General features: G+C 36.4%; 1 protein-coding gene and 1 pseudogene across 3 annotated transcripts in view; both read left to right on the top strand.

Moving 5' to 3' along the window:
• LOC142426845 (signal recognition particle subunit SRP54) overlaps nucleotides 1-22,448 on the top strand; it is an 89,550-nt gene that overhangs the window by 15,423 nt on the left and 51,679 nt on the right. For all 3 annotated transcript variants that reach the window (XM_075532399.1, XM_075532396.1, XM_075532397.1), the window contains 12 exons: nucleotides 87-178; nucleotides 1,308-1,392; nucleotides 4,626-4,730; nucleotides 5,556-5,622; nucleotides 5,706-5,763; nucleotides 10,038-10,188; nucleotides 10,924-11,072; nucleotides 11,321-11,421; nucleotides 12,622-12,708; nucleotides 17,683-17,756; nucleotides 17,843-17,951; nucleotides 21,967-22,137. In XM_075532399.1, coding sequence (XP_075388514.1) covers nucleotides 87-178; nucleotides 1,308-1,392; nucleotides 4,626-4,730; nucleotides 5,556-5,622; nucleotides 5,706-5,763; nucleotides 10,038-10,188; nucleotides 10,924-11,072; nucleotides 11,321-11,421; nucleotides 12,622-12,708; nucleotides 17,683-17,756; nucleotides 17,843-17,951; nucleotides 21,967-22,137 — 1,249 coding nt within the window. The remainder of the gene's footprint in view (nucleotides 1-86; nucleotides 179-1,307; nucleotides 1,393-4,625; nucleotides 4,731-5,555; nucleotides 5,623-5,705; nucleotides 5,764-10,037; nucleotides 10,189-10,923; nucleotides 11,073-11,320; nucleotides 11,422-12,621; nucleotides 12,709-17,682; nucleotides 17,757-17,842; nucleotides 17,952-21,966; nucleotides 22,138-22,448) is intronic.
• LOC142427018 (U6 spliceosomal RNA) lies at nucleotides 9,521-9,619 on the top strand (annotated as a pseudogene).

Here is a 22,448-nt window from a genome sequence, read left to right as displayed (position 1 = left end):
ATTAAGTTATAATAGTATATGATGGCTGTTTTATGTGATTTGAAATGAATACTGAGTATTTTTAACTTTTGCTTATTTATTTACAGGTGTTAAATGCTATGCTAAAAGAAGTATGTACAGCATTATTAGAAGCAGATGTTAATATTAAACTGGTTAAACAACTAAGAGAGAATGTTAAGTAAGTGAAATTAATCAAGTTAAAAAACAGGCAAAACTAAGTTTAGTTTGCAGGTGAGGTGCTGACTATAAAGTTTTCTGCCAGGAGCCGTTCCTGCTGTATTGTGCTAGAATAGAAGAAAACTCACTTGTGTATATAGTGTGTTGCCAAAATAATGGTTTTAAAACATAAATTAGATATGACTCTCATTTAATGATGTACTTCCCTCCATATTAACTGCTACTTTATTTCATTATGTACTATATGCCATTTTAATATAAAAACTTTTTATCAGTTCACATTCCTTGTAGAGTTATTCTCTTCAGCCTTCAGATAACATTCAAACTTCAGGCCCCTGTATTGTTAAAATATTTAGGGTGGAGGAGGGAGGGAAAAAAGAGGAATTAATACCAAGGGCTCAAACAGAAAGAAAATGATCCCCCAATAAAATGACTTAAAAAAATACATACATACCCCCTATTCCCTCCCAAAAAAGAAGAAAGAAAATGTTTTGAAAATGATGATGGCAACATATATACAAATGAGTTTGATACAGTTGGTGTATGGATTGTTATAAGATCTGGAAGAGCCCCTAATAAATGATTTATTTTTTAAAATCGTTTTTTTCTTCTCATCTTAGTGTGTATCTCTCTGTCTGTATTCAAAAGCAATAGAATGTGTGACCTCAGTTATATTTATTCGGGAGCCATACTGGCACTTCATTTAACTGCTTGAATTTTAACTCTTGTCATACATAGGCCATCCCTTCATTTTGTATTGTCAAACTGGGTAACAAATGTAGGAAGAGTAATAAGTTAGCATTTAGAACTAAAGAAAATAGTTTTATTTTCTGTTAGTTATAAAGACATACAGAAAAACAAATTAGTGCTTTCCAGTGATGAGAACAAATTAACACTTAGACTTTAAAATAAAAGCCTTGAAAAATGAGCCGAAGTTTTGCATCTTTTGTCATTGTAAAATCTTTTGTGATAAAGACTTTTGAATCTGTAGCAGTTATGTACTTGTCAATTGAAAAGCTAGTCATGTGAGTGATTTATTATTCTTACTTTGTTTGATGTAGCAATGTATATTTTTTAGAGTGTCTGAAATGATTTTCTTTTTTTCTTCTCCAAACTGTGCCATCATAAAGATCCGCTATTGATCTTGAAGAGATGGCATCTGGTCTTAACAAAAGAAAAATGATTCAGCATGCTGTATTTAAAGAACTTGTAAAGGTAAAATTACGTAATGTTTGTGCTGTGATTTTCTATAGATTTAATGGGTAGAAATAACACTAGCACTAAAAACAAAATTACTAGGGCGGAGGGAAGCTCATCTGTGGGAAGCTCATCACGAGCTGAGTGCTAAAAAAAATTACTATTTCAGAATACTATTATGTGCTTTTATGTAGTATTCATATGTATTGAAGTATTAAATGAAGAAGTGTTAACTTTTCTAAAGTGATTTAATTTTGTGATAGAATTTTCTGACTGCAGAATTCTAAGTACAGATTTGCAAGTCTTGTAACAGTCCCACTAAGGCACGTTGGTGGTGCAAATATTAAGTACTCTCTAATTCTTTCACTTCGATAGTTGCTTCTGACTCAGAGTGACCCTATTAGAACAGGGTAAAACTGCCACGGTCCCCAGTTTCCCAGACTGTATCTCTTTACAGGAGTAGAAAACCTCATCTTTCTTCTGCAGAGCAGATGGTGATTTCAAACTGCTAATCTTTCAGTTAGCAGCTCAATGTGTAATCCATTATCCAGTGCTTACCTAACAGTTGGTGAGTCATACCCACCCAGTGGCCCAACAGGAGGAAAGACTTGGTGATCAGTCTAGGAGACCCTCTGGGGGCAGTTCTACAGTGTCATAGAGGGTCACCATAAATCATCAAAGGAGCCGTCAGGAAATCCGACAAGGAATCGCATGTGGCAAACATGCTGCAAAAAGCTTCTTGAATGTGTTAAAAGGAGAATTGTCCTTTTGAAGATTACAGTGTGTCTGACTCAAGCCATGGTATTTTCATTTGCCTCATATGCATGCAAAAACTATATAATAAATAAGGAAACTCAAGGAAGAATTGATTCATAATATATATCATGAAGTTGATGAAGATGATTAAATATACCATTGACAGTCAGGAAAATGGACAAATTTGATTTAGAAGGTGTACGGCCAGAATGCCCCTTAGAAGGTAGAGTGGTGAGACTTCCTATCATGCGCGTTGGACATGTTGTCAGGAAGGACCAGTGTCTAGAGAAGGCCATCCTAGTTGATAAAGTAGAGGGTCCTTGGACTAAAGAAAGACTGCAGTGGCTGCAACAGTAGGCTCAAACGTGGGGACGATTGTGAGGACGGCACAAGATCAGGCAGTTTGTTATACAGTTGTGCATAGATCACTGTGAGCTGAAACTGACTCAGTGGCACCGAACAACATGAGTCATCATCAACTCAGGCAGTTTCCAAATTTATTTGGCCTACTTGCCCCTTTAAAAAAAGAGAAAAAATTACTCAGTTCCCCCCCCCCGTACTGAGTATAGTATATTAAAATTAAAACCTTTCATACTGTGGCCCTCCACAGAAAGATGGGACTTGCTATTCTTGTGAAGAGTTACCATCTTGGAAACCAACAGGGGCAGTTCTCTGCCCTATTGGGTCGCTTTGAGGTCATCCTCTCTTGAATGTCAGGTACTGCCCAGTGAGAGTCCTGGGTAATGTAAATGGTTAACACATTCAGCAACTGACTGAAAGGCTGGACAAATTACTGCAACAGATCTCTTGAAAATGTTAAAAAGCAAAGATATAATTTTGAAGATGTAAGTGTACATAATCCAAACTATGGCATTTCCAGTCACCTCATGTGCTGGACAACCAATAAAGAAAACTGAAGAAGAATGGATACATTTGAATTATGTGTTGATGAAGAATATTAAGTAGACTATAGACTGCCAGAAATGATCAAATATGTCTTGGAAAAGGAGGAAGTGTAGTCAGCTCCCCAGACATGAAGATGTCAAGACTTCATCTCATAGACTCATGCTTTGGACATGCTAGCAGGAGGGACCAATCCCTGGAGAAAGAAATCCTGCTTGGTAAAGTAGAGGGTCAATAAAAAAGAAGGAGCCCCACGAGGGGATGAATTGACATAATACTGCAGCAGTTGTGAGGGGGACACAGGGACCGGACAGTTTTCTTATTGCTGTATGCAAGGTCACTATGAGTCGCAACCAACTCGGCAGCACCTGATGAGCTAGACAGGGTTTAGATGCGGTTTTGTTTCATCAACCACCTGGGTTTTCTCTAAGTTCATTGATGATATGGAGTATGTCACCTTTGTGGTATAATCTGGGGTAGCTCCATAAACTTACTCTTAATGACTAAGTAGTAAAAATTTTAGGTTTTGTGGGCTAGATGGTCTCTGCAACTATTCAGCTTTGTTGTGCTAAGTGTGGAAACAGGAAATGAGTGGATGTGACTGTGTTCCAGTAAAACTTTATATCTCGTTTCCCAACCCTGATTAAGGACATTTACTATTATTGTGGCTTCACTATTGTAAGCACATTCATCTTTCAAGTTCCAAACAATTGACTCACAAATGAGTTAATTTTGTAAACAAACCTTTAAAATGCACTATGCTCTTTAATTTGGGACTATCATATATGAACCTTAATTTTCCACTGTCAAAACATTAGTGGTTATTTGTTCACTAGTCTTCTAAATAATAACTTATAGACTAGAACTTGATCATTAGAGAATTAACATTTGGAGATTTGGCTGGCCTGGAAAGTCTTTCACTTATAACTTAGTAATGTTGCTCATAAACATTTGTGAAATTGAACATTGATCAGCACTGTCTAATATAGTAGCCACTGGTTACACGAGCATTTGAAATATGAGTAGTACAAATTGGATACTCTGAAGTGTGACATACACACACGAGAATATAACACTTCCTATGAGAAAAAGAAAGCTGTAAGTTTTATATGGATAACATGTTCAAATGATAATATTTTGAGTATTTTTGTTTAAAGAAAACATATTATCAGTATTAGTTTTACCTGTTTTTACTTTTAAAACTAGAGTTACTAGAAAATTTAAATTGCATATATGTATTGCATATCCATTTTTATTATATTTTTGTGTTGCTGATATAGTTTGTTCCATTGACTGAACTTTTATTTCACATTTTATTTCACACTCCAGCTTGTTCTAAAACGGTTTTGAGGTCTCCTTATCTATTAATTGGGTCAGAAATGCAGACTTGGTTATAATTTCACTACATATTATCAAATTCTGAAATTTCACTGTGGGAATAAGAAGGAATAGTAAAGTTGTACTAAAATGATAGGACTTTGGGAGCTTTTTACATTAAAGTGGCCTTAAATTCTTATTTAAGATTTAAAACGTAGAGAGGGAGAGTTTCTTAATGGAGGTTATGATCACCTGATTTTATTTTTTGCATGTAGCTTGTAGACCCTGGGGTTAAAGCCTGGACACCCACTAAAGGGAAGCAGAATGTGATCATGTTTGTTGGGTTGCAGGGGAGTGGTAAAACAACAACATGTTCAAAGGTAAGTCGCATTTGATCACACACTCACACCTCCCCCCAAAAAGAAAATAAACTAACTCATGGGGATGATACGTTTCTCTGAATCAAGTTTCAGGTTTGAGCTAGACTTTATAATACTGTTGCCTTACAATTTTGTGTTATGGTATATTCATGTGTCCTTAAGGATTTTGTACTAACTTTTCCTATGCTAAGAGAAAATTTTCATAGTATTTCTTTGCTGTTGTTTTAAGAATGATAGACTAGTGTACAATATATAACTGTTGCTTATATTTACAAAAATGACTCTTTTTGGACCTTTAAGAAGGTAACTGATTTTTGGAGAACGTGAAATGTTTATCTTACCATCTATATCTGAAGAATCCCTTTTTAAGTCTTCCGGTGACTCACTTAGCATAATACATATCTTCATTTTGTATATCCTTATGCTTATTTATAATTAACTATACTATCTCTTCCCTAGAATTGAGTGGCTCAACTTTGTTAACATATTATTTTCTTCCACAAACCTCAATTATATTATAGCTAATAAAAGGCAGATTTACTTCATAAGAGTTGAGGTTTTTTGTTTGTACCTAATCATATTAACAGTAGTGAACAATTTTTACTCTAGTCATTTGCTTTTCATTTTACATTTTTGAATGTTACTATATGATTCTGGTATGGTATAAATAGAATTTTAATTTTTCAGAAAATATACTGTATTAAAATATTTTTTTAATTTTCAGAAGAAATATGAACTGTCACTATAAGTGAATAAGAAGGGTGAACAGGATGTTATAAGTATCAATGTATATTTGTTGATATCATTATATTTTAATCTTCCCAGTTAGCATATTATTACCAAAGGAAAGGTTGGAAGACCTGTTTGATATGTGCAGACACATTCAGAGCAGGTAATAATACTTTGGAATTTGAACACTGTTCACTGTATTTTTCATTTTCCAGTATGAGAATTCATTAACTTTTTCTCTCTTAGGTGCTTTTGATCAATTAAAACAAAATGCAACCAAGGCCAGAATTCCCTTCTATGGAAGGTAGGTTCTTGATTTTCATTTTGATACGTGTGCCTCATCTTGTCTCACTTTTGTTTTATGCTCTCTGGTCAAATGTTGGCCTGCTGCCCCCGTTTCAGGAAGAAAAAAAACCGCACTCCCTTGGCCATCGAAAACTGATACTATAGCCCATAATCCAGTGTCAGGTGTAGGTATCTGCTTTTGTAGCCTCCATCTGGATCATTCCAGTGCCACCCAGGGAGTGGTATCACCCATAAGATTAAATCCTTTCTAGAACAAGGTGGGAGTATGATTGATTAGTAAGTTATTACCTTTTATTACAACAACGTGACACTTTTGAGCAGACCATTTTTGTTAACCTGTAACTTGCGTGTACCTAACTGTGTAGCGTGCTTTCCTATCTCCTCCTCCTCCTCTTATTCCTTTTAAGACCTCTGAAGAAGCATTCCTCTCCCTCCAAGGAGAGATTTCCTACCTTGTTTTCTCACCCCTTTGGGATATCAGTTATGCATATGTTGGACTGCTTGATATTGTCCCATAGTCTCTGAAGTCTCATCATCTTTTATGTTCTTTCTTTTATTTGTTCATGTAAATTTTATTGATTTAAATTTGCTGTTCTTTCTACTCTATAAAGAGCTACAGTTCTCTTCTTTGCCCTGTAGGATTGCTATGAGTCAGTATTGACTCGATGGCAGTGAGTTTGGTTTTGTTCTGTTGAGATGGTTTCTATTGATATAATATTAAAGTTACTTATTTTTCTCCCTCCAACTATTGTTGAATCTGAACTAGTGAATTTTTTTTTCATTTTAATAATTATACTTTTAAGCACCGGAATAGTTTTTCTTAATAGTTATAATTTCTCTATTGATTTTTTTCTACCTCTTCATTGAGTAGACCAATTTTCCTTTAATAATTAAAACCTTTAAATACATTTTAGAGACTTTATTAGCAGTTTTGATGTTTTTATCTGCTAAATTCAACATCTAGACCCTTTCAAAGTAAATGTCCAAATTTTTTTTCTTCTTCCAAAAATTAGACCATATTTTCCTGTTTGTTGATAGGTTTAGTATGAAAGAACTTCACAAAGCTCATGGAGAAAGGGAATGAATAAGTTAATGGAATTGCTACGTGAAACTTTTTTGAGCCCCCTTTTTATACTGATGGATTCCATATTTTTTCTTTCTTTTTTTCTAAACTTTCTTTTGTGCATTGAGTGAAGGTTTCCTGAGAAAATCAGTTTACATTCATTAACTTAGACACATTTCGTGCAATCCCCACAAAGTATTACCACTTTTCCCACTTCGTTGCTTTATGTTTTCTTGTTTCTCTTCCTTCTCCTTCCCTCACCCTTCTGAACTTTGTCCTTGGGTCAATGCTCTTTTGTCCCAACTGACTGTGATCCTAAGGACTAAGGACTTCCCTAGTGTTACTGTTCCCCTTGTAGCCCTGTCGTTTGGCTGAAAATTGAGCCAGTGGGGTGCGTTCAGTTTCAGAAGTGAAGGGTGACTAAGGGCTTGGGAAAATGGAACTGGACATCTGCTAGTTTCTCTCTGACTAATGATCTTGGTAGTTTTTCTGATCTTTAATTTTGTTTCACATTTGCTTCTCACTTCATCCGGGACCTTCTAATGGGATTTGGAGCAGTTGGTAATGGTTGCTAGGCTCCATATTGTTTCCTGGTTTATCATTTAAAACATTGCCATGTTTATTCATTCAAAAGTAAGTTCTCATTAGCATATAGATAAAAAAATAATGCTATAAATTTTTTAAAGAATAAAACCGGTCGCTGGGGTTTTGACTTCTGTTGAGCTTACAAGTATCTGCGTACAGCTGGTTTTCAAAAACGGATTCTCCAGTAGTGTATCACCAGGCTTTTCTTTAAAGGCAGCAGCCTCCAGCTTTCCAGGGACCAGCTAAGTATGTTAGCTGTTTAGTCTCCTCCGGAACTACCTTGGAGCTTAAGAACTACTCTTTAAAACCCCGGAGGATATCATCACTTTACATTTAGATGATGATAACTTAAATGTTGGCCAGAGTATTAATCTTTAGCCAGCGTTCTCAGTACCATTTATGAATAATCTCTGCTCTCCCCATGTAAATGTTAAAGCATACTATCTGTGTGGGGTAAAGGATTAGTAATGATGATTCCCACTGGAATGGAGAAAGGAAATGGAATGGAAATGAATTTGAGCTGTGTCTCTAATGTTAAATTTACAAATCTAGAATACAGGTGGACATCGTTAAATTTATCCTAGATACAAGTTTGTAGGTTATGTTACCTGCCCTGTCTATATAAAAATCAATACCATTTTAAAGAAAAAATGAAAATACCAATAGTCTTACATTCTAATTATCAGGTTTGAGTCGGTTCATCTATACTTTTTTCAATACTTAATGCAAATGAATAGTCACATAGCTATATATGTACAAAGATATTGTTTTAAATTAAAATGGGATCTTAGTGTTTTATACCTTGGTTCCTGTGGCACTGGTTTTATGGGGTGTGTTAATTAGCAAAACTCACCAAAGTGAACAACTTAAAATGGTGTATTTTATTGTATGTAAATATACTACTTTGGGGTTGATTTTTAAAAATTGGATATTAGTAATTATAAAATGGACAATACACTTCTTAAATTTTTTATATGGCATCAGTGTATTTAATTGCGTATATATATAATCTTACGAATGTTTCTGACTAGAATTTTTTGCACATTTATAAATTTTAAAACTGGCATCTTTATTATCTTGTTAAATATCAAAGAGTGCTAATTTCTATCTTCTTATTTTCAGTATTTTTTAGTTCTCACCTGTCTATTTTTCTCGATGTATTTTAGATTCTTTATCAAGTTTCAAAATGAAAAATTTCCCTAATACTTTGATGTGAATTACATTTAAACCAATTCATTTGAGGTTAATTGATAGCTTTATATAGTTCCATTTAGAAAATTCCATTTATATAGTTCTATTTTTATATAGTTTTAAGGTGTATTTATGTAGTTCCATTTAGTTTTGTTCAAAAACTTTATGTCCTTAAGTACAATAATTTCATATGTTTCATACATGTACCTTACATATATTTCTACCTGATTTTTGTTACTCTGCTGTTATTAATATTTTGGGAGGAAGAAACATGTTTTGGCATGTTAAGTGTTTTCATAGGGAGTCCAGGTGGCGTAGTGGCTTGCATTTGGGGCAGCTAACTGCCTGGTTTGCAGGTCAAAACACAAGCCACTCTGCGGGAGAAAGAGGAGACTTTCTACTCCCATTCAGTTAGTTTCAGGGACCCACGAGGGCAATTCTACTCTGCCCTGTAGGGTCGCTATGAGTCGATCCTCTAAGTGGCAGTGAGTGTGGAGTATGTCGTCATATGCTGATGGGTATAAAAAGTTGTTGCTAGTTAAAAGGATTGATGAAATTGAGATAACATTAAACTTTGATGGATGATTATTTTTTAACCAGAAGGGTTTTTTGGGTTTATTTGTTTGTTTTAAATATTTTGGGGGGATCTCATACAGCTCTTATAACATTCCATATTATATCAAGCATGTTTGAACATATGTTGCCATCATCATTTCCAAAACATTTTTTACTTGAGCCCTTGGTATAAGAGCTTCTCTTTTCCACTTAAATCAGAAGTTTTAACCACCATGTGATATAAATACAATTTGCAGGAATGTGTCATAACAGCATTAGAAATAAATACAGCAACTACGTAGTATTTGTAGTGACTATACTTTTAACAAGAAGTAGAGCAAGTGCTCGCTTCGGCAGCACATATACTAAAAAAAAAAAAAAAATTGGAACGATACAGAGAAGATTAGCATGGCCCCTCCGCAAGGATGACACGCAAATTCGTGAAGCGTTCCATAAAAAAAAAAAAGTAGAACAAACCTTAAACATCTAACAATAGGTTATTTAGTAAATGGTAGCGTAACCCTTTGATGGAATTATAAGTAGAAAAATTGTTTTACTAGGATATTTACAGCTTTATAAAATGCTCACAAAAGGATGTTAAACAGAAAAACAGGGATAAGACACTGTCATGGCAATTCACTTCTTAAAGAGATGAGAAAAAAATTTAGTGAAACCGCTCATTTAGAAAGCAACAGCAAAGTCTTAAAGGGTTTTGTAATTGGATACTTATGTACCAGCCCACAGTGCTCTAGAATTACATGGTTATGTTTATTAGTTTTTAGATGATTCTAAATTAAAATTGTGATCATTTGGCTTTTTCAAAATAGATTGAGTAGACTAAAAGTTTCCAAGTTAATAGAATTATCTATGTTAAATAGCTATACAGAAATGGATCCTGTTATCATTGCCTCTGAAGGAGTGGACAAATTCAAAAATGAAAATTTTGAAATTATTATTGTTGATACAAGTGGTCGCCATAAACAAGAAGACTCTTTGTTTGAAGAAATGCTTCAAGTTGCAAATGCTATAGTAAGTGGTTTTTAATGTAATGTCATTATAAGACTTTCATTAATTAAATTATGAACACTGAGTTTATGGGCAATATGATAACCAAGTATCTGTGTGATGAGATCTGAATATGTATATAATATTTTACTTCTGTTAGAGTTGAAATTTTCACATCTGTTTATACACCCGAATGCAAACATGCATTACTAGAGGTTGTTTTATCTTTGCAATTTTGGGGTTATTGGTTAATATTGTTTCTTTTTAGTTATGTCATTGACAGAAAGAATAGCCTGACCTCTTATTTTACTCATTTCACTGCATACTCTTCTACTTTTTATTTTTCTCTGATTCACTTTTGCTGTTTCTTTTTCTGCTGGGCCATATTTTTTCATAGCTGCTTCTTCTTTGCTCAGGCACAGCTTAAATGTTATTTCTAGAGAGGTCTTCCCTGACTACCTAAAGAAATGTCTTACACCTCAAAACTGATCGTCTCTCTTCCATTTGAATTATTGTACATCTGAAATGTTTATTTGCCTATTTTTTATTTGCTGTGACTAGAATGTAAAATATGGAGGACAAGGATTTTCTTTCTTACTTCTGTGTCCTCAAAACCTAGATGCTACACTAATACATAGTATTCCCTCAAAAAATATTGATTGAATAAATATTACTTTAGCACAGATAGTTTTGCAGCTTCTAATGGTAAATTTTGTTTTAAGATCAGTAAACGTGTCTTTTTTGTATTTCAATTTCTAGCAACCAGACAATATTGTTTATGTGATGGATGCCTCCATTGGACAGGCTTGTGAAGCCCAGGCAAAAGCTTTTAAAGATAAAGTAGATGTAGCTTCAGTAATAGTGACAAAGCTTGATGGCCATGCAAAAGGTGGTGGTGCGCTCAGTGCGTAAGTACCGTTGATGCTGTCCTCTGTCTTGGAGTTACATATTGTGTGTGCTTTCTTACTGGTAGTGTGAAACACATTCCAATAATACGACACGACCTATGAAATAAAAACCGTTTTGGAGGTTCTAGGGGATGTTCTGATTCAATGAAAAGAAACTTGAGTTATTCACTTTTGTCTGATTTTTAGCTTTAACAGTCCACTGGAAATTTTCTGTTTTGAAATTACTTTCTGCTTCTTTTTCTTTCCAGAGTTGCTGCCACGAAAAGTCCAATTATTTTCATTGGTACAGGGGAGCATATAGATGACTTTGAGCCTTTTAAAACACAGCCTTTTATCAGCAAACTTCTTGGCAAGTACAATGATGGGGACACAAATATCTGCAAGAAATAGAATTGACTTCATGACAGATTAGGATTCTATTCTTGTCTTCTCCCAAACTAGTTAGGAAAATAATTTGCTGTTATGACTTATCTGAGGAGCCCTGCTAATGTACTATTTAAAGCACTTGACTGCTAAACAAAGGATATACTCTGAACCCAGTAGCCCCTCCATGGGAAAAGGATGGGGCAGTCCGCTTCTGTAAAGACCACAGCCTTGAGGCGCTTCTATGCTGTGCTATATGGTTGCCAAGAGTCAGAATTGACTTGTTAGCAGTGGGTTTGGTTTTGGTATGACTTATTTTCTTCATCTGTAAGATATCACTCACTCACTGCCATCGAGTCAATTCTGACGCATAGTGAGTAACCAGCATAAAACTGCCCCTTTGGATTTTCAAGACTCATTCTTTGTTTTTAATCATTTTATTGGGGGCTCTTAAAGCTCTTCTAACATTCCATACAACCATCCCTTGTGTCAAGCACATTTGTATACATACGCTGCCATCATCATTTTGAAACAATTTCTTCCTATTTGAGCCCTTGGTATCAGCTCCTCATTAAGACTGTAACTCTTTTTATTTTTTTTGTCTGAAAGGTGACTTTTTAAAAAAATCATTTTATTGGTGTCTCGTACAACTCTTATCCAAATCCATCCATCCATCTATTGCATCAAGCACATTTGTACATTTGTTACTTCAGCCCTTGGAATCAGCCCCTCATTTTTCCCCCATGACTGTAACTCTTTATGGAAGTAGAAAGCCCCTCTTTCTCCTGCAGTGCAGCTGGGAATTTTGAATTGCTGGCCTTCAGGTTAGCAGCCCAACACATACTCTTCCTCTAGTTCATGGTTATGCCTTGTGGTCAGAGTATTGAAAGGAGAATGCTAGATGGAAAGTTCTTTAGAAACGTTTTAGAGCACAATAAAAAAACATACTGTGGTGGTAACAATAAACATGAGTTATGTCTCAAAGTGGTGTAAAGAGCATGAATTTGGAGTTAGGCTCTAAGCTGGAGTCCTTGCTGTCTCACCTGTCTATTAGCACTTCTCTAGCTTCAGTCTTCTCCTTCGTATAATGCATGAATACCTGCTCCGCCTACTGCATAGCACAGGGCTGTTAGGTGTATGAGCATCTTTAAATATTGTACTCATTTCTCTTTTTTATACTTCATAGGTATGGGTGACATTGAAGGATTGATAGATAAAGTCAACGAGTTGAAGTTGGATGACAATGAAGCCCTCATAGAGAAGTTGAAACATGGTATACGAATGGCAAGAAAGCGTTTGATTTCATATGTTTCTTCTTGAGTTCATGCTGAGAAAACTAGTTGTTTGGAATGATATTTATTAATTTAGATGAGTTATGTGTGAATACTTTTAAATCACATATATAAATAATTACAGGCTTGAGTTATTTTAATTTTTTTATCTTGTATCAAATTACTTTCAAATTGAACTTGAGGTTTTCACTGGGTTTCTTGAAATAAAATAAGTTAAAATTAAGTTCAAACATACACTCCTGATCTATTCATGTATAAATTTATATGATATGAAAATGACACTTTAAAAGGGTAAGATTAAATATGCACATGCATCTTCTTAACTATTGAAAACCAATCACGAAATTACAGAATTAAATTACTGTAAAATTGCACATTCTCAAATGCATCATACCTGGATTTGTATCTCTGATTTATTTTTAATTCAGGTTACTCGTTATTTTCCTAATCTGTAAAATGTAGATGATACTAACTACTACTGGAGTTGTGAAGATTAAATTAAATGATGCATGTAGACTATCTAGCATATCAGAAACATTTAGTATATATTATTATTGACCATTCCAATTCTACTCAAAATTATCTTTTTCCTTAGTTTCCATGACAGCATAGTCTTCTGCCTCTGCTCTGTCTCATTCACCAGGAATCTGTGTCCTTACCTCTGTCTTAAATGGTGGTCTTTCTCTCATTCACCAGGAATCTGTGTCCTTACCTCTGTCTTAAATGGTGGTCTTTCTCTCATTCACCAGGAATCTGTGTCCTTACCTCTGTCTTAGATGGTGGTCTTTCTCTCATTCACCAGGAATCTGTGTCCTTACCTCTGTCTTAAATGGTGGTCTTTCTCTCATTCACCAGGAATCTGTGTCCTTACCTCTGTCTTGGATGGTGGTCTTTCTCTCATTCACCAGGAATCTGTGTCCTTACCTCTGTCTTTCTCTTTTTTTGATGGTGGTATTTTTATGATTCTTTCTAGGCCATCTTGTTCTGGAGCTTCAGTCTCATGTTTGATGCTTACAAGACCTTTCTTCTTAGCTACTCTATTATTCTTGTCTTCGTTCTGTCAAATCTGCTGTGACTCATGGCGACTGTATGAGTAATAGAAAGAAACATTGCTGGTTGGTGCCATCATCGTGATTATTGGTAATTTTTATTTCAGTGTTGGGGCTCTTTTGTCAACCCTTCTCCTGTAGTATTTCCTTCATTTTTGCTGATCTGAGCCTCTACCAGACGTACTATTACAAGGAAGACTTGTAAGGAACATTCTGGTTACAGTTCTTTGAAGACGGATTTGTTTGTTCTTTTGGCAGTCTAGTATATTCAGTATTCTTTGCCAATGTCAAGAATCAAATGCATTGATTCTCCATTTGATTTCTTTCCTTCTGTTTCCAAAGATTTTGATTATTGATATAAGTAGAAGGAAATTGTTGACAACTTCTACTTTTTCTCCATTTCCCATGATGTTGCTTATGGGTCCAGTTGGGAAGATTTTGGAGGAGCCCTAGTGGCATAGTAGTTAGTGGTTGGGCTGTGATCTGAAAGGTCCACAGTTTGAATCTGCCAGCCACTCCAAGGTAGAAAGACGGGGCTCTCTATTTTTATAAACAGTTACACCCTCTGAATCTCACAGGGACTGTTGTACCCTGTACTACAGGGCCACTGTGAGTCGACATTGACTCAGTGGCAGTGAGCTTGGTTTTTTTGGAGTTTGGGAACATTTTTGTTTTATTCTTGGGATAGTCTATAGACAACTCAAATTTAACATCTTTATCATCATATATCCTAACCTTTTACTCCATTATTGCTGATAGTGAAGATTAACATTACCCATTTTGTCAGAGTCAGCAATCTGTGTATTGTCGTTGACCAGCTCTTCCTCATTCGGTCTACTACTTCATTGGTCAGTAAGTCTTAATGATTTTACCTCCTCAATAAGATATCAACATTCCTGTTTCTTCAGCTTCTCTTCCGCAACTCTAGGAGTTCATACAACCCAAACCATCTTTTGCCTACATCACTTATTAAAAGTCTATACAGATCTTCCAACTTTCTTTGACCTAATTTTATACTGCAACCAAAATGAACTTTCCTAAATGGCTCCACTACCTAGCCCACATTTTCAACATTTTCCGGAGAGAGAGAGAGAGAGAGAGAGCACGCGTGTGTTGGGGGAGTATTTTGTTTACCATTCGCACCCCAGCCATACTGAACTGAACTTTTCAATTTTTCAAATGTAGAGTGCTCTCTCTTAGGGTGGGGCCTTTGGTGTCAGCTAGACATGTGTTCTCTTTTTCCCTTCTCTACCCTACTATCCTGCCAAACTGGCTCACCCCTGCTTAAACTTCATATCACTCCTTACAGTCTTTATTCAGAGATCGTTTCTTAATCCCTACTTTAAGTTAGAACCTGTGCTATACATTTCCGTCACACCCTATAATTGTCATATAACTTATCACGTTCACTTGATGTCTGTCTGCCCTTATGGAGGGTAAGGGTGGGCTTCACAGCTGTGTTTTTTCATCTTTCATAATCACAGGAGCTAGCACGGTGTCTGGCAGTCAAATAGTTGGTGATTCTTCCCCACCTGCCACTGCCCCCCCATGCCCATCCCCCTCTCTCACTTAAATAATGTGGGCTCTGCATCCACCACCCCTGTGACCTTTCCCATTTGGGGGGGGGGGGGGAGGATTCCAGTATTTGACAATGTTAGCTGCCTTTAACTCTTTGGAATTCTTCACTTGATTTCGGCAACAGGGATTTCTTACGTAATTCTAACTGTGAGTATCTAGTCAAGTAGGTGTTTGACTTTGACTCTTGCCCACTGTTTCTAACTGCCTGCTGCACATTTCTTTCAAAATAATTGCGTTATCACCTCAAATTCAGAGTGCCTAAAATCAACTTCCTTTTTTAAAAAACTCATAAATAGAAAATACTCTTTTGGCTTGTTCTCTGAGGCTTTTTTACCCACGTTGAAATTAAGTTACATACAATGATATGCTCAGATTCTAAAGGTTCTGTATCAGTTACCTCGTGTTAAGGTAACAGACAGACCACAAATTAGTGGCTTTAAAGAACAAATTCATTTTCTCAGTTCTGGAGGCTAAATGGACAAATCACTGAATTTCTTCTGTAAGCCTTTCAGTTTCTGATGTCCCTGACAATCCTTGGTGTTCTGTGGTGTCTGTCATCCTTCTCTGTGTTTCTGTGTCTATTCTGATTGTCTTTAACTCAGAATTAAGTTTAGAACCTTCCCTATTCTGTCATGGCCTCATTAACATAGCAAAAGGAAAGCCCCTATTTCTTAACATCATAATATACACTGGTAAAGGGGCCAGGAATTCAACACAATGTTCAATCCCTAAAATATATCATTTCATCTTTTTGTGTGTGTGTGTCCAGTGTGCAAAAACCCACATCCTATCAAGAAATGGATCATTTCGGGATGGGGTCAAAAAGAAAGAAAAAAAAGAAAGACATGGAACATTTCTTTTACTCTGAAAAGTTTTCTCCTGACCCCTCTCAGACTACAACTTCATTTTCTCCCCTCACTCCCCGCTGCCCCTTCCCTCATGAACCCTTGATAATTTATAAATTATTATTTTGTCATATCTTACACTGATGTCTCCTTTTACCCACTGTTCTGTTGTCTGTCCCCCAGGGAGGAGGTTATATGTAGATCCTTGTCATCGGTTCCCCCTTTCCACCCCACCCTACCTCTACCCTCCTGGTATCGCCACTCACACCACTGATCCTGAAGGGATGGATCATCTGTCCTGGATTCCCTGTTTCCAGTTCATATCTGTACCAGTGTACATCCTCTGGTCTAGCCAGATCTGTAAGGTAGAATTGGGATCATGATAGTGTGGGGGAGGAAGCACTTAGGAACTAGAGGAAAGTTGTCTGTTTCATCATTGCTATACTGCACCCTGAGTGGTTCGTCTTCTCCCTGTGACCCTTCTGTAAGGGGATTGTCCAGTTGCCTTCAAATGGGTCTTGGGTCCTCCTCAATCTGCACCCCCACCCCCATTGACAATGATTAGATTTTTTGATCTTTGATGCCTGATCCCTTTGACACCTCGTGATCACACAGGTTGGTGGCTTTGTTGCTTCTGAGCTAGATGACCACTTGTTTAACACTTGACTTTAAAGAGGTGTTGCGCAGCAGAATTTCCTAATGCACCGCTTCATTTGATTTCTTGACTGTGGCTTCTATGGGTGTTGGTTGCAGAATGCTGCAGTGAGTTCTTGTTTTGGCGTCTGGTTTCTTTTGTTCAGCACTGTGCCCCCAACACAATGTTGGACAACGGTCATCATCAATTATCCCCAATTCATTTTCATCACCTGAACCAAAAATTCTGTACTCATCAAACAAAAATTCCTCATTTCTTCCAGACCTCAGCCTCTGAAAACTACTAATCTATTTTCAGCCTTTGTGTACTTAATTATTCTTAATATTATTCTTTTTAATTTTCATCCATTTAAATGTATAAATATGTATTTTGTACTTTTTATTACTGAGTAATTCACAGTTCATTTGTCTTTCATGGATATATAAACTGGTTCAGAAACTCCAAATGATGTTCTAATGTTTTACTGTTTTATGTTCTCGCCAGCAATATATGAGAGTTCTCGTTGCTCCAAATTCTCTTTTAATTTTTGGTATTATCAAGCCTTTTAATTTTAGTCATTCTAATTGGTAAAGTGTGTCTGCCTTGTTTTAAGAAGTTCTGTAAAATTGTTTAGGCCTGTCTGCTCTGATAGTGTAAGCTTCTTTAGATTATGATCTTTTTCTGTATAGTCTTTATAAGAGTCATTTTGTGATCGTGTGTGTGTGTGTGTGTGTGATAGAGTAGCTGTTTAGTGGATATTTTATAAATGTGCTTCAGAATGAACTCATAATAAACAGATCCATCTGATTGCATTGAAACATTCATATATTGGTATCATTTGTATTTCAGGCCAATTTACATTACGCGATATGTATGAGCAATTTCAAAACATCATGAAAATGGGCCCCTTCAGTCAGATCCTGGTTAGTTATTGTAAAACAAAATCTTTCTTCCTAAGTTTATTGTTCCCTCAAATTCCTAACAATATATTTAAACGTGTGTGTTGTAGGGGATGATCCCTGGTTTTGGAACAGATTTTATGAGCAAAGGAAATGAACAGGAGTCAATGGCAAGGCTAAAGAAATTAATGACAATAATGGATAGTATGAATGACCAAGGTAAGGTGGTGTGCTACTTGGAAAGTGATGTTCTAAGTGTCAGCAAGTTGAGAGTTTTATTATATCCTTGTGAATAAGATGGGAGAGCTGCAAGGTTATTATTAGGCATACGTGTAGCAACTTGAAAACCTTCCCTTACGTTCATTGGTTTGACTTCATTGTTGAGAGAAATGTCTGCCCACAGGGCTTTTACGATGAGTTCCGTGGAAAGAGCACTAGTTCCCCACGATGTTGGTAGAATTAACTTAAAAGGGGTGGGCAAAGTAAAATTTGGGAATGCTGGGTTAAGCATAGTTTATTAAATTTACTTATGGTAACCCTCCATACAGCTTAATGTGTACGCTAGAAATGTGTGTAAGAGTGGGTTAACTTAAGCAATGTTGACAAACCTTTTTGCTATGAAACCCTCAAGATTTCAGTCTTCTCAGAAGTATACTGCTTTTACCTTTGTAATTCTACTCCTGCACATCCATTTATTTACGTGACCCTTAGCCCATTAGCATTTCTGTTCTATGGCCCCTTCTATTCCCAGAGTTTTAACACTCTTTTTCATGTTATCTAGCAGATACAAAGCTTTATCACCTTTTTCAGACTTTTTACTCTGTATGAATGGTGTTTATTGGTTGTTCTAGGAATTACAGTGTTATTATTACTTCCTTTGTCAGTCTGTTAGAATCAATAATTTATCATTTCTAATGGAATGTGGACATCTTAGCATGAATATGTTCTAATTGTGAACTTCTGCCTTTAGCGGTTCTCTTTTCTGTGTGTGCTGATGCTGTACTAGTGTACACGGTTAGCGTGTACACTAGGTGTCCCTGGGTGACTGCGGCAACCTCCTAACATTTCCTTTTTCCTTCAGCACTTCTCTCTCAAGCTGCAACCCTCACTGCGAGCAAAGTGTCTTTCTACGAGTAAACACTCTGCGGTCAAATCATTATTATCTTCACATTGAATTCCAGACTTTCAGTCTAAACTAACAACTAATATAGTAATAAAAACAATAAAATGATGAAATTAAGAAATGTCATCTGATCCTTATGCACTGTTACAGTCTCTTAATTCTCTCGACTCTCTGGGCATGTTTCTTCCACACACAATTAATTTAGTTAGTCTAAGACCCCTGTGTCCCTTCCAGGAACGTTGTTTTTGCCTTTCTCTTAATTTATACTTATGCTTCAAGACTACTTAGCTAAAGGAAACCTATAACACCTTTTCTGATTCATTTACTTTCCTAAAGTCTTCATTTACCATTTCCCTAATGCTGGCATATTGCTTGCCCTAATGTGCTGCCATTAATCTGTTTTCCACGATTTGAGCTCCTGGAAAAAATAGGTGCTTCTTAAATATTTTATAATGTACTTTATAGTGCATGCAGTTTTGAAATGTATTTAGAGGTGTAAACTAAGTTTTTATGAGATATTCTTTGCATTGCTTTCATAATCCAGCTTCACCTGGATTTCAGCAAACTTCTGCACAATATGTTTAGAAGGATACAGGCAAATTAGATGATCAACTTAGGAAATCAGGATAATATAAGAGGTTGTAAACCATGTTATAAGAGGAATAAAAACAGTTGGATATTTGTCACCTTGAGAAAATTCACAGGAAATGCAATAACGCTCAAATGTTTGAAAGCCTAATCTTTTTTCCTGGCCAGGAGATAGATATCTATGTGACTAGGAAGACATGCCCAGCAATCATAGTTAGATTTAATATTTACAAAAATTTCCCATATCTATAGCTTTGTCCCTTGGAGGCCTGATGGCATAATGGTTATGAGTGGGACTGCTAACTGCAAGGTCGCAGTCAGAAACCACCAGTCACTCCTCTGGACAGAGATGGGACTTTCTACTCCCATTACAGAGTTACAGACATGGAGACTCACACGCGTAGTTTGACCCTGTCCTGTAGGGTCGCTATAAGGTGACATTGCCTCAGTGGCAGTGGGGTTTTGTTTGTTTTAAATAACTGTGCCAGGATGACATTGTTAGATTATTGTTGTTGCATGCTGGTAAGTCAGTTCCTACTCATAGCAACGTACCTAACGTGTTTCCACGAAAATAAGATACCTGTAAAATAAGCCATAGCGGATTTCTAAGCATTTGCACAATATAAGCCCTGAAAAGAAGACAGAGATAGGCGTGGCTCTGCAGCGTGCCGGCGCTGAGCGGTCACGGAGACGGGCAGCCCTTCTCGTCTGCCCCATCCTAACAGCTGCTGTCTCGGAGGGGACCAGAGAGGTGCGGGAAGCCCCATCCACAAAGTTGGCTCCCCTGTCAGGTTCTATGAGTTCTGCAAGCTGGGGCAGCGAGGGAGACAGAAAGTGAAAGCCAGTCTCCTCCATGAAGTGAGGAGGAGCAGGACACTTTGCTTTAGGAATTGTGTGTCCTCGGGGATGGATGAAAGCTGTGGCTGCAGGTTGAGTCAGCACTGGGGTCGATGTTCCAGAAGAAGATGACTTAACTGTGTGTGAATAAATGTTTGTTAGCATACTTAATAAAAATTGTTGTACCATACTTAATAAAAATAAGACATCTGCCGAAAATAAGCCATAGTGTATCTCCTTGAGGGAAAACAAATATGACTGTGTTTCATTTTTGGGGAAACACGGAATGTACAACAGAATGAAGCACTGCCCAGTCCTGCACCATCCTTAGAATCAGTGTTAGGTTGGAGCCCGTGGTTGGAGCCCCTGTATCAATATACCTGGTTAAGGGTCTTCTTCTGTATCGATGCCTTCTATTTTACCAAGCATGGGGTCCTTTTCCTGGGTCTGATAACATGTCCAAAGTACAGGAGACACCGTGTTAACCCTCCTCTTTCTAAGGAGAATTCTAGTTGTACTTCTTCCATGACAGATTTGTTCTTCTGGAAGTCCCTGTAATTTCAGTATTCTTTGCCAATCCTGTAATTCAAATAGATTACTTCTTTGTTCTTGGTCTTCCTTATTCACTGTCCTGCTTTCACATGCATATGAGGCTATTGAAAATACCATGGTGGATCAGATGTAGCTTAGCCAGCAATGTGACATCTGTACTCTTCCTTACTTTATAAAGAGGTCTCATGCAGCAGATTTGCCTAATATTAATGTGTTTGATATCTTGAATGCCCTTTCCATGTGTATTGATCATGGATTCAAACAAGATGAGGTTCTTAGTTTCAGTCCATACCAAAGACTGCTATTTTTTTTATCAGCAAATGCTTCAATTTTTCCTCGCCTTTAGCAAGTAAGGCTATGTTATCTGCATATCTGCAACCTGCAGTATGCCTTGTTAGGCAGTTTGTCCTAATTCCTAGGTATGTTAGACCCAAGTTAGATGACTACTTACTGGGAGAGATATTGTAGGAAGACAAAACAGATATAATGAAATATTTACCATAGTCCATCTCATTCTTGATACGGTATTCAATTAGAACCAGAAAAAAGTTTATACTTTAAAGGTTGCTAAATACTAAATTAGTACTTGCTTTATATGTTACTAGAAATATGAGGTTGTCAGCTCCCATCAAAATTTACAGCCTAGGAAACCCTATGGAGCAGTTTTGGTTAGAGAATTGCTAAGTTGGAGTTAATTCAGTGGCAGTGGGTTTCGTTTTTCGATGAGCTTATATGTTACAGAAAGAAATATTACTTTGTAGTAATTATTCAATTACAGAAACAGTTTTCTATTCATTTTAGGTTGTATCTACCCCCTACTGTTTACTCATATAGCCCAGGTTTATGATTTAAAAGTTACTTCGAGTAGAACTAAAGAAAACACTTTTGTCCTCTTTTGAAATGTGTCGTGCCTCCGGTGTCTGGTTGGATATGAGATCTGAAAGAGGGTGCACTAGATTTTCACAGGCTCCCAATGTTTTATTTTACTTGAATTATGGGTGATACTGTTTATTTTGTGCATGTTCTCTCTTTAAAAATGTTATCACCTAAGCTCTGTGATGTTACAGATTGCCTATTTGTATATAACTGTTGAAGTGTTCTATGTAAATAAAAATAATTGGCCCTTGCCTACAGAACTGGACAGTACAGATGGTGCTAAGGTTTTTAGTAAGCAGCCTGGAAGAATCCAAAGAGTAGCAAGAGGATCAGGTGTGTCAACAAGAGATGTCCAAGAACTTTTAACACAATATACTAAATTTGCACAGATGGTGAAAAAGATGGGTGGTATCAAAGGACTTTTCAAAGGTAAGAAAAATAACGAACTCCTTGTTAGTTACCAGATTGAAAGGAAAGAGGGAAGTGGAGAAACTAAAACTTAAAAGTGGAAATGCTGTTATCAGTGTAGGAAAACTCACCACTGAATTTCATGTCGTATTTCAGCACTCTCAGGATTTATAATGTCATCTCTAAATTGTTTTTTGGTTCAGACTTTTTGGTATGCATTAATACTAAAAACAAAAAAGTTTTATATAAGAAACTTAATTTTATTTTAATAAATGTTTAATATGTATTTAGAATATTTATAGAATATAAGAATGTATTTGTTAAAAATTACC

The sequence above is a fragment of the Tenrec ecaudatus genome, chromosome 14 (assembly GCF_050624435.1).
Source record: "Tenrec ecaudatus isolate mTenEca1 chromosome 14, mTenEca1.hap1, whole genome shotgun sequence".
Classification (NCBI taxonomy): Eukaryota; Metazoa; Chordata; class Mammalia; order Afrosoricida; family Tenrecidae; genus Tenrec; species Tenrec ecaudatus.
Note: the sequence above shows the minus strand (reverse complement) of the source record. Positions and strands in the feature narration are given on the sequence as shown.